Genomic DNA, 16,477 nt, shown 5'->3' with positions numbered 1-16,477 from the left:
CCCCCCAGCTCTTCTACTGACTCAGCTGGCACTGGCCCAAGCCCCAGTTCCCCCCGCCGGGGAGCAGCCCAGCGCCCGCAGCAGGGAGGGGGTCTGTCAGGCCACTGGGTACTAGAGAGGGAAGGTGCCGCTCGGTCCTGACCTGCAGCTCCCATGGTCCCAGCAGGGCCTGTTGTGCTGCTGCCCTGGGCATGTCGCTGTCAATAGGATCTTGGGCCCCTTCCCTCTCTAGTACCCAGTGGCCTGACAGACCCCCTCCCTGCTGCGGGCGCTGGGCTGCTCCCCGGCGGGGGGAACTGGGGCTTGGGCCAGTGCCAGCTGAGTCAGTAGAAGAGCTGGGGGGCATCGGATCAGCCCCCGGGGGGGGGGAAGGGGAAGGTACCTGAGTGGCTGTCCAGGGGCCCGAAGGCCTGTGGATCTGCACAGCAGGGATGCCCTGGCAGCAGGAGGGCAGATGCCCCCCCCCCCCAGCCCTGCTCCAGCCTGTGAGGTGCCCCGAGGGTGGAGGGCAGTTCAGACTCTGGCCCTGGCTGCCTCTCTAGCGATGTGGGCACCTGGCAACCAGGCGGAGGAAGGATGGGCCGGTGATTAGGGCACTGGCCTAGGGCACCTGAGTTCGAGGCCCTGCTCTGCCACAGTGTGCCTTGCGCAGGCGTGTAGCCTCTCGGTGCCTCAGTTCCCCCTCTGAGCCGGGGGGAAGGGGGGAGTGCTGCCCTGCCTCCCAGGGCTGCGTGGCTGTAAGGACATCAGGCTGCAAGTGCCCTAGACCTGCCAGGCTCCTCTCCCAGCACCCAGCGGTGTGGTTGTGTCCGGTCCAGGCCCCAGCCCCTTTCCCTCGGGCAGGGCACGTGGGGCTCCAGCGGCCCCGCTCTGAGCCCCGGTCACGGCACAAGGGCTGCGGGGGCTGTTCGCTGCGTCTGAGCCTGGGCTTCCCGTCCCCCAGGAGTGCGACAAGTCCAGCAACGACCGGCTGGAGGAGCACGAGATCGAGGAGTTCTGCACCCTGCTGATGAAGCGGCCCGAGCTGGAGGAGCTGTTCCACCGCTACTCGGGGCAGGACCTCGTGCTGTCGGCCAAGGAGCTGGGGGCCTTCCTGCAGGACCAGGGCGAGGCGGCCGACCTGGCGCACGCCCACCGGATCATCCAGACCTATGAGCTCAGCGAGAAAGGTAGGTCCCCCCGCGAGCCCCAGCGGTCAGAGCTTGGTGCTCTAGCCCCTGTTCCGCTGCAGGGCTCCCTCGGGGGCCGTTGTGCCTCGTCCGACCCTGCAAAGAGCCATCCAGGAAGGAGAGGCGGATACAGTCTCTGTGGCCCTTCAGTCCTTGGGCCTGGTACCCTGCGCCGTGGCGGTTGGTTCTGCACGGCCCAGTAGAAGCTGGGCTGAGAATTGACAAACTCAGCTCACAGAGGGAAGAGCCTTGGCAAGGCGGGTTTCCATGGGGATTCCCAGCTGTGCGACACGGGGACTCCTGATGGCGCACGGTGGAGCCGCTCCCGGGTCTCAGGGCGAGTCCAAACCCCATTGCTGCTCCTGATTAACAAACGTCGGTTTTCTGTGCATACCCGAATGTCAGTGTCTGCAGGTTCTTCTGCCTCCGGGGGCAGCTGCTTAGCTCCGTTCTGCAGCCCCGACAGACGGAGCCGTGGTCTAGTGGTTATAGCAGCGGGCTGGGCATCAGGACACCTGGTTCTTTCCCGTGTCCTGGGGGGAAGCTCTGGTGGTTACAACAGGGGAATGGGCAGTCGGACTTCTGGGTTCTGTCCCTGGCTCTGCCACTGACTCGCTGCAAGACCTTGGACGAGTCAGGGCCTCGCTCTGTGCCTCAGTTTCCCCACCTGTCAGGGGGGTGGTGAGGGTTAATCCCGTCAAAGGTGCTATACAACCTGGCTGGCCTGCCCCGTGGGTGTGATGGGCTAACCCAAGCTGGGGCAAGTGGGTGCAGAAATCAGGCCTGGATTGAAGGGGAACGGTGAGGGATGGAGCAGCAGGGTCAGAAGCAGAGGCCGGTGCAATGGGCAGAAAGCCAGTGCGATGGCGGGGAGCAGGGCCTGCCTCAGAAGGCAGTTGGCATCCCCAGAGCCCAGCCTGGCAGCCTCTCCCTGAGCTGGCTGGAACTGGCCGGAGATGGTTGTGGGGTCTAACTGGTCTAGCAGATGTGGGGCCGCAGGGGAGCCCCCTCCTAGGTGCAGCGGGTCGTAGGCTGCAGCACCGGCGCCAGGATCACCCAGCAGCATCAGAACACCCCTGGTCCCTGCTTCGCAGCCTCGGGCGTGAGTTCTTCTCTCTCTGGTACTGAGTGGCCCAAAGCAGCCCTGCCTTGGCCCAGGACACCCCGAACCTCAGGGCTGGGTCGGCTCCGCCTGGCCCCTCTGTCTGGAACGGCTGGTTCAGCTAGACAGGGCCAGGCGCCAGCCCCGTGTGAACACCCCTGAACTCCGCCAGGCCTCCTCCTGGGAGCCCGTCTGGGTCCAGTGCGGCTCGGAGAGCCTGGAGGGCCGTGCTGTGCGATCACAGTGAGGAAGTGTAAGTGGGGTCCTGGGGGGGGTTCTCCTGCCCCTGCAGCATGGGGGGGTCACTGGCAGGATTATCCGGGTGTGTCTCACTTCATCATTCCCCTGCCATTGCACCATTGCCTGGTGCCCCTCAGCTCCCGGTCTCTGCCTGTGGCACACACTAGTTCATTGACTTTGGTCTCGTTTCAGTGTGTGGGGGCTGGGAGGGCTTGGTGGCCCCTGCCCTGGTGGCCCCTCTGGCTTTACCTCTGTGCCTCTGTAACTGTGAGGAGCTGTCGCTGGCTGGGCGGGCAGGAGCGCCCATGGACGATCCAGACTGCCGGGGCTGAGATCGGGCCCGGAGGCAGCTGGACTTTCCGGGCTGGGAGCCGTTCTATGCTGCCAGGCCGAGGCTGGGAACCCTGGGGGTAACGCTGCCCCTTCTCGGCCTTGTCTGCGCGGTCTCAGCCATGCGCATTGCAGCCAGCTTTACCCGACTACTAGCTAACTTGCCCGAACTCTGTGGCTGTGCAAACAGGCTGCAGCAATACACATCCCTGGTCTCCGAGGAGGTTTGGATCCGAACCTCCATATTTTGCATCCCAGCCCCTGCAAAAGCGCTCATGGAACCGGAGAGCCGGAGAAAAGATCTTTGTTGTGGGACAAGCTCCAGCATATCTGAGGCCTTGAGATTCCAGTCCCTCTGCACCAGTGCACACTGCGCCCTAGCCTGCCCTTGCCCTCTCCGCTGTTGGTTTGCCGTGGTGCGGCGCTCAGGGACTGACTGCGCTGGGATTTTCTCTGCATTTCCCATGTTATGAGCACGGTTGCACTGGGGCTGTAGACCCACATCTGAACCTCCTCTGAGCCCAGGGGAGTTTAGACCCAGGGTTTTGCTGCAGCCCATGACAGCTGGGGCCAGTCACGCAATAGGGCTAGAACTGAGGGAGATTCCAGTGGCCCAACTGTGCTGTAGTTTACCGGGGGGGGGGGGGGGCAAATCAGGGGTAATTCCACTGTGGTCAGCGGAGCCACATCCGCGGGTAAGGGAACTCTGCTGAGGTTTTGCATGTGGTTTGGCAGCGCTTCGTTATGCTAATCGTAGCTGAAGCAATCCCAGAAGCCCCACTCCAGCATTCCCTGATTGTGTCTCTCGCATCTTTCCTGTTCCTCTCAGACCGAGTGTGCTCCCCGCTGGCACAGGGTGCCTCACTTCCTGTCCTGACCCCTGAATGCCCCCGGACTCCACCCTCGCCAGCTGGGCTAACTCAGGCTGCGTCTGACCCTGCCCAGGGCGATTGGTAAACAATTGTGTCTAGGACGGCTGATGAGCAATAAGGAAAAGGAAACCAAGTGGCCTGAGGCGGGGGTGGTGAAGGGCCTGGGGGCTGCCTCGGGGAGCTGGCACGACAGCAGCGTTAGACAATCTCAGCCTAGATTTGTAAAACTCTCCAGTGGCTCCATTGCTGCTAACTCGAGATCCAGACACCAGCCATGGCTGGGGCAGAGGACTCTGGGGCTGAGCCTCCTTGGGGGAGATGCTGATCCGGACACTAGAAACGCATAGACAGCTGGACAAATTGAGGCCCCATGACAGAGCTCTCAGCGAATGCACGGCTGACAGAAATCACCCCCCAGCCTGTGTCTGATCTCAACCCCAGCACTTTTCACTGCTTCCTAGTCTACTCCCCATGGGAGGGACATGGCGCCAGACCGTGCGCGAGCGGGGAATGCGATACAGCTGGGCAAACTGAGGCACAGAGTGGGCGAGGGGACATGTCCAAGGCCGCACAGTGAGACTGCAGCAGAGCCAGAGAGAACCCAGGTCCTAGTGCCAAGCTCTGGCTGGTACAGACACACCCCCTCATGGAGCTGGGCACAGGGCCTGGGATTCCTGCCACCCCAGCCCCTACTTTAATCCCTGTCCCAGCCAGGGTCGAATCAGGACTCCCAGGCTCTAACCCCTGAGGGTTCCAAATTGGGGTGAGAGGCTTCGACAGCCTGAAATTCCCGGCAAGGACACGTTGCCCTGTGTGGACACTAGGCCCAAAATCTATGGCGGAGCCTTTAAAGAGCCCCTGGAAATGTGGTCCCTGCAGCCAAGCAGCATGACCGCATGATGCTGGATGGGTTCATGATGTACCTGCTGTCTGCGGCTGGTGACATCCTGAACCAGGAGCACACCAACGTCTACCAGGACATGAGCCAGCCCCTCTGCCATTACTTCATCTCCACCTCCCACAACACCTACCTGACCGACAATCAGATCGGCGGGGCCAGCAGCACAGAAGCCTACATCAGGTAAGGGGGCCGGGCAGAACATGGGGAACTGGCAGGGTCGGGGGGGATCGAGACCCATCTGGAGGGAGGTGTGCCAGCATGGGGGTCATCTTTGCCATGGCAGAGAGGTGGCCTAGACTAGAGCATAGGCCTGGTCCTGCTGAAGCAGAGCAGCACTGGTGGCCAACAGCCATGCTGGGCGCTTCCCCAGAAGGGATACGTCTCTGACTGTCTGACAATATTCATCTGCAGGAATTCCTGCCTGACCCCAGCCAGGGATCCGCCTGTGCCCTGAAGCATGAGGGCTAAGAGGTCTTGTCACTTTTATCCCAGCAAGTGCTGCTTGCTGCAGATTCTTTTTTTCCATTGATTTTGGTGTCTATGGGGCCTGTGTCCTGCATGCAACATAATAGGAGGCTTGTCAGAGAGCACAGCTCTGTGGGGCTCCCCCTGCAGGTGACTCCGGGGTGGATATCCCCCTGTCAAACCCCCAGTGGAGGGGAGCAGTGCAACAGGGGCAGAGGGAACTGTAACCCTGAGGCTGCAGGAGCAGCTGCTGGTTGATTTTGGGCACAATGGGGAGGGCTCCCTGTGTCCCTCCTGCACCAGCCCTGGTATTGGGAGATGAGGGTTTGGCACAAAGTGATTTACTCCACTAACATCCTGCAGCAGTGAGTTCCACAGGGTAACTGTCTCTCTCTTTCTCTCTCCACCTGCACCTCATAGAATATCAGGGTTGGAAGGGACCTCAGGAGGTCATCTAGTCCAACCCCCTGCTCAAAGCAGGACCAATCCCCAGACAGATTTTTACCCCAGTTCCCTAAGTGGCCCCCTCAAGGATTGAACTCACAACCCTGGGTTTAGCAGGCCAATGCTCAAACCACTGAGCTATCCCATCCCCCTGACATGCTCCAGTGAGACCCCACTCTCACTTTCTGGCAATGGCCAAGCCCCACACTGTGCTACAAGTTCTACCCTCCCCGTGCCAGGGTTTGCCTTTGTTCTTACCCCTAAGACAAATCCCTGAAGCAGGGCTGTGCTCCCTCCTGAGCTAGCTCTTTTTCCTGGCAGGCCCTTCCTCTAGCTGTCCCGTGCTGAACTGGAGCTAAATGAGACCCACCTGATCTGGCAGGCAGGGTGAGTCAGCAGAATAGCTCTGTACCTCCCATAGGCTTCTAAAACTCCTTGCCCAGTTCCATCTCCCCACTTAGCCTTAAGCAGCCAAGCCCACCCTCCCAGTGCTTTGCCTTTCCGCTGCCCACTTGGAGCCTGTCATGCAGGACCTGTTTGCAAAGCACCTCGCCATATCCAGGCCTTACTCAGACTGCTCCGAGCTGTGTCCTACACCAGGCTCCCGGCAGGGTAAAGCAGGATGTCGATGGAGGATCAGGCCCCTCACTAGCTCAGCGTTAACAGCCAAATTCGGGGGGGAGCCATTCTCCGGGAGAGCATCATGACCACAGGGCAGGGGCCAGGCCAGGGCTGCCTGGGGAGGCTCAGGGCCCAGCTGCACTGGAGTCTCTGGACTCGTCCTAAGGACACAAGGTGGCAGTTTGCTGTGCCAGCCCCTGGCTGAACTGTGCCATCCCCGTCAGGGCGTTCATGGAGGGCTGCCGCTGCGTGGAGCTGGACTGCTGGGAGGGCTCCAACGGGGAGCCCATCATCTACCATGGCCACACCCTGACCTCCAAGATCCTCTTCAGGGACGTCATCGAGATCATCCGGGACTACGCCTTCAAGGTGAGCGCCGTGGCGGGCTGGCGGAGGGCCCAGGGCCCAGCTCTGCCGCAGCAGGAGGGGACTGGAGTTTGCACCAATGTGCTTCTTGCCCCTCCGTCCGCAGCTGCCTGGTTACCACCAGCCGTGGAGCTGAACCCTGCTCCCACCCACACGAGTGGGAGTTTTGTCTCTGACATCAGTAGGGCCAGAGCTCGGCCTGTGGGATCCCACGCTTAGCTCATAGCAGGGGGCTGGTGTCAGTCTGTGGACCCTGCCTAGGCTGGTCTGCCTGGAAGGGGGCGGGGCCCAGTCCCACGCGGCACTGTCCCTAACCCCCACTCCATCTCCCCAGCACTCCTCATACCCCGTGATCCTGTCCCTGGAGAATCACTGTGGGCCGGAGCAGCAGGTGACCATGGTTCGGCACATGAAGGCCATCTTGGGGGACATGCTGCTGACCCAGACGCTGGATGGGCAGGTCCCCAAGGAGCTCCCGTCACCAGAGGTAACACCCCTGGTAATTCCCGTGGGAGGGGGAGGGATCCCCGGGCAGCACTCCCATGGACTCCTGCAGGGGGGATGCTCAGAGCGGGGACCCAGAGCCCCAAGCTCCATGCTTTCATTACATGGACATCCCTGGGCGCTGCCTTCCTCCATCCCCTGCCCCCTGGGCTCCTTGGACCGCACGGTGGGGTAGCCAGCCCTTGGAGGGCAAGGCATTGGGCAGGGGGCAGAGCTCTGACATGGGCTGTCTTCTCCTCAGCAACTGAAAGGGAAGATCCTGGTGAAAGGGAAGAAGCTGCCAGACCTGGTGTGTGATCCCGAAAACATGAGCTTCCTCTCCGACAACCCCGAGGAGGAGGAGGAGGAGGAGGAAGAGGAGAGGGTGCTGCGGAGAGAGCGCAGGAGGGTAAGGGGGTAACGTGGACCAGCCCCTCGTGGGACTGCGGGGTCCCAGAACTCGGGGCTGGCCCCCAAGTGTTGCGGATTGTGCTGCTGCAGCAGGCAGGCACCCGCCATCCGTCCGCAGGGCACAGAGAGATCGGGTGTGGCACTGAAGCCAAAGCTTTGGTGCGTGACCCCAGCTCAGCTGGAACCTGGGGGGCGACAGCCCCCTGGGACGGGCTGGCAGCACCCCTGAGATCTCAAAGCCACCATGAAAAGGGTACAGGGGGGCTTGCAGCCAGTTCGCTGCCTTCTCCCCGGCCTCAGTGTTGAGACAGACACTGCATTCGCTGCCTCTCGGTGGGGATCTCTCTCCCTCTCCCTCACCCACCTACTCCCAAGAAAGCTGCCCTGTGTGTAGCTGCCCCTGCCCCATGGCCGGATTTCCAGAAAATTCCCTTTCAGGAGAACCGCAGGAAGGTTTCAGCTGTGTGCCTGCCTGGCTGGCTCTTGTCAATTGCGCTCGTGCCCTGCTGGCAGAAAGTGAAATTGACAGGAGCTGACCAGGGGCTGCCCCGTTCTCAGACCAGATCTCCACTTCAGAGTCTGGGCAGGCCTAGCCCCCTCGTGCAGACAGAGGGAGGGAGGAGTTCTGCCCGGGCAGTAACACCACCTCCATGGATGACGCTCGCTGTGCAGACCAGGGCTGCGTCTCCACTGCGGGTTTTGCGGGCATAGCGGTGTCAGTTGTGGGGTGGTTTTCTCACACTTCTAGCCGACACAGCTGTGCCAGCATGAGTGAGGAGTGTAGTGTAGACCAGACCTCGGCTTCCCCACCTTCCCCTCCCCCCCCCGGCTGCTGGACAGGCAGAGAGCTGGGCGCCCAGCCTCTGCCAGCTCGCCTGGATGGCTCTTGGCAATTTCGTTTTCTGCAGGGAGAAGGTGAAATGGAGACGCGCCATGTGGCGGGCAGTGCAGAGCCGCATTGCTATTTTGCTGAGGGGGGCGGATTCGGCGGGGGGTGGGCAAAATGGACGTTTTTCCTGTGGAAAATTTCCGTTTTGTGGAAAGGGGATTTTCTGTTGGAAATTCATTTTGGTGGAAACTCCCCGACTGGCTCTCCTCAGGACAGACGAGCCGGAGTGGCTGTGAACTGTTCTGAGCCTCGGGGGCTGCCCGGCTGCCCTGTCCCAGATCAGTCCCTTCCGGCCAGCTCTGTGCATGAACAACTGCTCTGGAATAGCCTCCTGTCCCAGTCTTACTCCCCGACCTGTCGCAGGGCGTCGGTCGCCTGGGCTGGCGCAGGATCCAACTTCCTGGTCTTTGGAAAGCCCTCGTAGGCGCGAAGGAATAAGCTCCCGCTCCCTGCAGGGAGAGGCGGCTGCTTTCCCTACTGATTGTAGGATCTGCTGTCTGCAGGAAGCAATGCCGGTTACTCACCTTTGTTCCTGTGGCTTTGGGCTGAATCTACATTCCCAGGAAGTGGTGGTAGATGGGGCTTTTCCCGCAGAGCCCCCGCTGGCACAATGCCTTGGGCGAGTGCCAGGGGGCGCTGTGCTGCTGTCTTCGGCTCAGACAGAAAGCCCAGGTGCTAGCACGTAGGGCCATGAAAGGTGCCATGGGGTTTTCCAGTTCGGGGGGTTAATGGCCTGGCCAGGCCACACCCTCCTGCTGGTTTAGCTGGAGTCTGTTGCTCCCTGTCCCACTGCTGTGCCAGGTTGCTGAGTGCTGTGCACCGCAGGGGTGGGTGGCCTGGCTGCTGTCTGGGGAGGGTCTGTTGTAAAGGTGGGGGCTGCGGTGAAGGCTGGCTGGGGAGAAGGGAGCTCATGGAGCCGGGTCAGTTGTTGGCCGGGGGCTGTGGACTCGGCCGGGCCAGGAGCTGGTGGAGGGAATCCCAGGGCCGGCGACCCGTGGCTGTGAGGGCAGCGGCAAAGCGTGCAGTATTCCCATCCCACTGCCTCGGGCAGGGCCTGAGACCGCTGCTTTCTGCTCCCCCCACTCCTGAAACGACACTTTCTGTTCTCTTCCAGTCGTCCCATTCGCTGCAGGAGATCAGGCCGCCCCAGGTGAGTGCTTCCGGCAGGTCTCTGGGTGGGACAGTAGGACTGACCCCGTCCCCTCTTGCACTGCACTGCATGTCTGAACGGGGCTGCCCCCTGGGCCCAGGTTGGGGTGGGGTTGGCGCGTCTTAGGGCCGGTGCTCTGTTGCTGTCCTGGCCGGGTGGCTAGCCCCATGGCCAGGCCTGAGCTGGCGTCTCTCAGGACTGAGGGCTGCCGACTCCTAGCTGAGCCCCTCCTGCCTCCTCCTCCCCCAGGAGACTCACCCCTAGCGGGCCCCAGTCCTCTGCCCGCTGCTGCCATGGGTCCCTGGGCCCCGTCGCCTGGCACGAGGGCCACTCTCGGTGCTCACTGGGGTTTCTCTCGGAGGGCCCTGGCCTGGGAGGTGCTCAGCTCCCTGCGCTCACGTGGACGCTGAGGGGAGTTGGGTGCCCAGCACCTGCAGCGGGATGTTGGGTGGGGGGCGTAGCACCAGCAGGACACAGTCGGGGGCTCAGCTAAGCCCCCGAGGTCCTGAAAGGTCCCAGCTGAGGGCTGCTGGCGGGACGTCCTGGGGAGAGCGGCTGCAGCAGCGACCCCATCGCTGTGTGTGCTCCCGGCAGGCGAAGGACGCCGCGCAGCTCTCCCAGGAGCTCTCCGACCTGGTGGTGTACTGCCAGGCCGTCCCCTTCCAGAGCCTGGAGCAGGCCCTCAGGAGCCAGCAGCCCGGGCAGATGTCCTCCTTCAGCGAGAGGAAGGCCAGGAAGCTCATCAAGGAGTCAGGTAAGGTTGGGGGAGGGGCAGGCAGGCTGGGCTGCACTGGGTCACACTGGGCTGGCCTGGATCCTCGTGGTGTTCTGCCCTGGGCCAGGCTGGGCTCCGTGGGCCAGGCTGGCCTGGGTCAGACTGGGCTCCGTGGGGCAGGGCTGGCCTGGGTCAGACTGGGATCCAGTGCATTAGATGGGGTGGATTGCACTGAGCTGAAACAGGAGCTCAGACACTAGATCGGAGGGAGCTGGGTTAGACCGGATCTGGTTGCAGTGACCTGGGGTCAGGCAGGCCTGGGACCCATGGACCCAGCAGGCTTCCTGCGGTCTGAGCTCGGAGCCGACCTGCTGCAGTAGTGGGGAGCTCTCCTCTTCCCTGGATGGTTTTCATCCCTCTGCTCTGAGCTGTGCTGGGGAAGGGGAGGGGACCCTGCAGAGACCCGTCCGGGGCACTGGGCTGGCCCAGCACTGCAGCTAGCAGCCGAGATGTTCCAAAAGGGCCGGAGGGCTCGGGCTCAGCATTTCCTGAAAACTGGCCGCCTGATTGTTAAGGGCATCTGTGTCAGGTGCTGTACAGACACGGGGCCCAGACAATCCCTGCCCCAAGAAGCTCCTGCTCGCAGCTGCACAATCTCAGGTGTCTTCTGTTGGGCTCCCAAGATCACTGGTCTCTTGACCTGGCCAGCAGCCCCAGCTGGGCGATACGGGCTCACTCTGCCTGGCTCTGGTAGTCCTGGGAGGAGCTGACCCGCACTCCCAGCCCCGCTAACAGGCAGCTGCTTTCCCCTGCTGCAGGGAACGGCCTGGTCCGGTACAACGCCCGGCACCTTAGCCGCATCTACCCCTTGGGGCTGAAGATGAACTCTTCAAACTACAACCCCCAGGAGATGTGGAACGCCGGCTGCCAGCTAGGTGAGAAGCCCCCCGCATGCCTGTTTCCCCATCTGTAGCACGGGAATAATGATACTGGCCTCCTTTGTGCTGTGCAGAGAAGGGAGGGGCCCGAAAAGGCCATAGTGAGGGTTACTGGGGAGGGGGCTGAATGGGGCACCAGGCACAGCCCCTCATGGGAAGGAGTTGGGATGGGTGTTAAGGGAAGGGTGCCACCTGCTGGTTCTCATGGATCCTTCCTGGCCAGTGTCCCCAAGGGCCTAGCCAGGGCATGGCCCCGTGACTATCTGCAATCCAGGACAAGGGCCCTGCTCCATGTCACCCTCCCGTCCTGTGGGCGCAGATCCAGCCCTCCAGCCCAGGGGGACTCACGGGAGAGCTGCTAGGCCTGGGGCCTGGGGAACCGACATGGGGCCCAGGGAACCGACATGGGGCCCTGCCGTGAGCCGCAGCAGCTGCCCCCCAAAGGCCACGCGGCGACAGGCTGTGCTCGTCCCACGCAGGGTGACTGGAGCTCTCGCACGGGGCGGGTCACACAGCCCCTGTGAGCAGTGATGGGCGGGCAGGGGGCCCCGAGGGAAACCTCTGGGCCCAGAATGGCCTCCTGGCTCCAGGCCAGTATGTCGGCTCCCCCTTCCCCTCCCCAGCACCTCCAGCCCCCACCCGTGTTCATGGCTCCCCCGGACCCTCCCCTGGCACCACCAGGCCCCACCCGTGTTCACGGCTCCCCCGGACCCTGCCTGTATAAACCCGCCTGCTCTCTGTGTTTCCTTTCCAAGTGGCTCTCAACTTCCAGACCCCCGGCTGGGAGATGGATCTGAACCACGGGCGGTTCCTGGTGAACGGGCGCTGCGGCTACGTGCTGAAGCCCGGCTTCCTGCGGAGCCACCAGGCCTCCTTCGACCCCGAGAGTGGGCGAGGGCCCGGCCCCAGAGCCACCCTGCTGCTGGTCAAGGTGCAGGGGTGGGGTATGCGTGGGCGGGTGTCTGCAGGGGCTGTGCCGGGTGTGTGTAAGTGCCCGCGTCACATGGCTGGTGGGTGTGCGAGGAGCGTGTGCCGGGGGAGGGGCTGTGGTCCCAGTGCCGGAGGCCCGGGCACTGCTCAGCCTGTTCCCATCCCCCCCGCCTAGGCCAGCTTTGCTGGGGCCTCTGTTCCAGCTTCCCCAGGGAGGGTGATGGTGCATCAAGTGAGGGGCCCTGTGACAATGCGGTTCTGGCGGAACCCAACTGAGAGTGCCAACTCAGGACAAATTGCTAAAATAGGGCAGTTACAGCCCAAGGCTGGGGTTTTTCCACCTCTAAGGCAAACCAAACCAGCCAGACTAGGAGGACTTCGGTCTCACCCCACTGGCTAACCGCAAGTCTCGCAAGCAATCTCCTTAGACACTCCAGTTTCCCAGTACTCCCACCAGTGCCACTCGTTATGGGGACAAATGGTTATGAAAACCAATACCCCAGTAAAAGAAAAAAGGTTCTCCTGATCCCAAAGGACCAAGCCCCAGACCCAGGTCAATATACAAATCAGGTATTACCCACAAATCACGCTGCTGCCAATCCTTTAGAATCTAAAATCTAAAGGTTTATTTGTAAAAGGAAAAAGATAGAGATGAGAGTTAGGATTGGTTAAATGGAATCAATTACATACAGTAATGGCAAAGTTCTTGGTTCAGGCTTGCAGCAGCGATGGAATAAACTGCAGGTTCAAATCAAGTCTCTGGAATACATCCCCCGCTGGGATGGGTCCTCAGTCCTTTGTTCAAAGCTTCAGCTTGTAGCAAAGTTCCTCCAGAGGTATGAAGCAGGATTGAAGACGAGATGGAGATGAGGCATCAGCCTTATATAGTCTTTTCCAGGTGTAAGAACCTCTTTGTTCTTACTGTGGAAAATTACAGCAAAATGGAGTCTGGAGTCACATGGGCCAGTCCCTGCATACTTTGCTGAGTTACAAGGTGTATCTGCCTTCTCTCAATGGGTCCATTGTATAGCTGATGGTCCTTAATGGGCCATCAAGCAGGCTAGGCAGAGCTAATCTCAGCTTGTCTGGGATGTCACCCAGAAGCATAGCATAAGTTTGCTATACAGACAGTATAGAGCCAATATTCGCCATACAGACAGTATAGAGCCAATATTCATAACTTCAACTACAAAACTGATACACACATATAGACAGCATAATCATAACCAGTAAACCATAACCTTGTCCTAGACACCCCATTTGACCCCCTTTATACAAGATTTGGGTGCCACTACAGGACCTTGGTTGCAACAATGATCTATACGGTCCCAGTTTATGTCAATAACGTCACAGGCCCATCCCCCCACCCCGCTCTAAACCCGCCTCCCCCCGCAGGTGATCACGGCCCAGCAGCTCCCCAAGCTGAACAACAAGAAGAGCTCCATCGTGGACCCCTTCGTGCGCGTGGAGATCCATGGCGTGCGAGCCGACTGCAGCAGTAAACAGACCGAGTACAAGCTCAACAACGGTGAGTGGGCCCCAGCCCGTGGGACCATGTGATCCTGGTGGGGTCCGGCCAAGCTAAGCAGAGGAGACCTGGTCCGCCCTGGCTGGGAGACCTGCAGGGATGGCCAGAGAGCGGCAGGCAGCGGTGCCGTGGCTCAGCAGGGGGCGCTGTTCTCTGCTCGTCAGTACCCCAAGGAGCTGGGCAGGAGGGGAGTCGGGGCCCTTGGCCTCTCCTGGGTCAGCCCGGCTGGCAGAACGACTCCCTGAAGCAGAATGGGTGAGCGCTAGAGCGTGCTGACGACCCCGGGCTCCCCTCCCCTGATAGTGCTGGAGTCCACAGCGCCCCCTGCAGGGTGAGCAAGAGAAAACCCCTCCCCTCCTGCCCTGCCCTGCCCTGCCCTGCTGGGGAGGAGGCCTGCTAGTCAGCTGCTGTGTTTCTCCCCAGAGGTGGCTGTATCTTAGTGCTGGGGCCTTCCCCTACTGCCTGGGGGTGGATCTCTAGGTCAAGGCAGAGGCAGTGGGTGGGCGAAGCGCTACCTGCCCTGAGGACAGCAAGGATTTCAGGCTGTTAAATCAATGATTGAGCAGGGGGATGGGAGCAGAAATTATTTGGGGCCACAGCTACAGGGCAGGACCCAACACCAGCCACATCACCCTGAGCCCAGCACACACGGGGTTAATGCAGCAGTCCCATTGCGATATTTGGTCTGTCCCTGGGAGCCCAGCAATCATTTAAAGCCTGGGCCAGGGGGCCTGCGACCTCCCACTCCCCCGAGGTAGGAACTTGTCCCATTGAAGGGATCCCCCTGTAACAGGCAGGTTAATGAGCTGCAGATCATGCCCCTGAGAAATGACAATCATTCCAGGTTAGCCTGTGGGACTCCCTGCCACAGGACAGGCAGGATTCCAGAGAGGCCTGGACCTTTATCTGAGAAGAGCAGCCAGAAGGGCTGGAAATCCTCCTGCTTCGGGTGTGAATCACCCTCCCGCCCTTCACAGGGTTATTGTAATTATCAATGGGGGGGGGGGTCCCTGCAGCTCTCTCGGAAACAGCTGGTGGGCAGGGAGACTCCAGGAGCCGGAGCCTGGCCTGGCCGCTCCCCTGGAAGGCGCCTGCAGCGACCGAACCTGAGGCCCCCGGAGCACGAAGTGGGGCCCCGCTGCTGCTGGAGCCCAGGGAGCAGCCTGTTAGTACGGGGCATGTGACCGCGCCACTCGAGGGGCCAGAGCAGCTTGTGCCAGCGTGTGAGCGACACCTGCCTGCCCCACGGGGCAGCTGGCCCCAGTCCGTGACCCCGTCCCTTCCCCTGCAGGCTTCAATCCACGCTGGGAGGAGACTCTGAGCTTCCAGCTGCAGGTGCCGGAGCTGGCCCTGGTGCGCTTCGTGGTGGAAGATTACGACACCACCTCCTGCAATGACTTCGTGGGGCAGTTCACCCTGCCCTTCACCAGCCTGAGGGAAGGTGGGTGCCTGACAGGGGCTGCCCGGCCCCCCGGGGCAGAGAGCGCAGTGGTGCCCGTTCTGCCAACCCAGCGGCAGCACTGGCAAGAGGCCCGTGCACTGGGGTGTGGGAGCTGCAGCAAGGGGCCATGAAAGCAGGTTCAGGGGATGCCTAGAGAAATGGGGGGGACCCCGCAGCTCAGCAGGACTCTCCCTTTGGCATCAGTCCCGCCGACCCAGAGCCTGAGCAACTCCTGCTGCAGGCCTGGCGCCATGGCCCACACAGTCCCCTCTCCAGAGCAGAGGGTGCTGGCTAGCTTCCTGTGGGGCTAGCCACCCTCCTTCAGGCCAAGGAGGGGGACCTGACCTGCCTTTCCCCTGCCCGTGCTGGCTGGCACTCTGCTCTTCTTTGCATCGCTGGGAGGGGAGCTCGCCCACACCCCTGTCCTCCAGTGCCAGCCTGGGCACCAGCATTCCTTCCTACTCTCAACGGGCACCGTGGCTGTGCCCTGCTTCACCCCAGAGGTGGCTGCATTTCAGCAGCAGATAACCAGATTCCTTAGCGGACTGCAAAGAGCGTTTGGGGAAAGATGCTGCACAAAGCTTTGCTCCAACTGATGGCTGTGGGTCCAAAGGGCCAGGGGCTGTTTGTGTCCCTGCCTCACCTGCTCCCTCCCTGTTCCCAGGGTATCGTCACATCCACCTGCTCTCCAGGGACGGGGCATCCCTGGCGCCAGCCACTCTCTTCGTGCACATTAAATCCAAGAAGATGTGAGAGTCCGAGGATGAGGATCAGCGAGCGAGCGGGGGAGATCAGCACCTGGGCGGCTGTGGCAGAACCCTCGAGGAACCGGTTCAACGTTAACCTCCTCAGCTGGGTGTGTGGAGGCCCGGCCCGGCCCGACCTACGCCTGGGGGCTGGGCTGCAGCGGAAGGTGGGGCCTCAGCGGTCCTGCCCAGGGCTTAGCTGCTGCTGCAGAGACTGGTTTGGTTCCCATCCCCCTAGAGTAGGGCTAAATCCCTCCAGGACTCCAGCCTCTGCACCCACCTCCTCGCCGGGGCCGCGGGCTGCACCCGTTACCCAAGGCGCTGTCGGAACCAGGCCTGAGGAAGGGACTTGTACTGGCTGGGACCGCGTTCGTGCAGCCCCACGGCCGGGGCAGTTATAAAGCAGGCGGGTAGGTGCGGGGCAGAGCTGTTCTAGCTCATGCTGGTGTTGATTGAGCTGTGGTGGGCTGCACATGGCCTGCTTCCCCCTGCATCACCCAGGCACACATGCCTACCCATACTGATGGGGGGGGGGGGAAGGTGTCGGGCCAGACACTTTCCAGTTAACCCTTTAGTGGCCTCTCCATGCTGTGAGCTGAGCCTGGTGCTTGGGGCCGGCTGCGGGGCCTGAGGCGTGATGAGCACAGCCGCCCGGGGGGAGTTTGTAAGGTGGGGCCCAGAGCCAAGGGCCTGTTCCAAGCTGTAGAATATATTGTAAAGCGATTAATAAAGTTTA

The 16,477-nt window shown here is 61.6% G+C and overlaps 1 protein-coding gene across 3 annotated transcripts in view; it reads left to right on the top strand.

The window, feature by feature from the left end:
* Positions 1-16,233, top strand: part of PLCD3 (phospholipase C delta 3) — a 52,874-nt gene extending 36,641 nt beyond the window's left edge. The window contains exons 5-16 of one of the 3 annotated variants that reach the window (XM_034755907.1): positions 944-1,169; positions 4,593-4,794; positions 6,369-6,513; positions 6,845-6,997; positions 7,256-7,402; positions 9,408-9,443; positions 10,038-10,197; positions 10,977-11,093; positions 11,852-12,027; positions 13,422-13,554; positions 14,846-14,995; positions 15,660-16,233. In XM_034755907.1, the coding sequence (XP_034611798.1) occupies positions 944-1,169; positions 4,593-4,794; positions 6,369-6,513; positions 6,845-6,997; positions 7,256-7,402; positions 9,408-9,443; positions 10,038-10,197; positions 10,977-11,093; positions 11,852-12,027; positions 13,422-13,554; positions 14,846-14,995; positions 15,660-15,748 (1,734 nt within the window). In that variant the 3' untranslated portion in view covers positions 15,749-16,233. The other 2 variants (XM_034755906.1, XM_034755905.1) reach the window with 2 other exon arrangements.
* Positions 16,234-16,477: the final 244 nt, after the last annotated feature.

This window comes from Trachemys scripta, chromosome 23, assembly GCF_013100865.1.
Source record: "Trachemys scripta elegans isolate TJP31775 chromosome 23, CAS_Tse_1.0, whole genome shotgun sequence".
Classification (NCBI taxonomy): domain Eukaryota; kingdom Metazoa; phylum Chordata; order Testudines; family Emydidae; genus Trachemys; species Trachemys scripta.
Note: the sequence above shows the minus strand (reverse complement) of the source record. Positions and strands in the feature narration are given on the sequence as shown.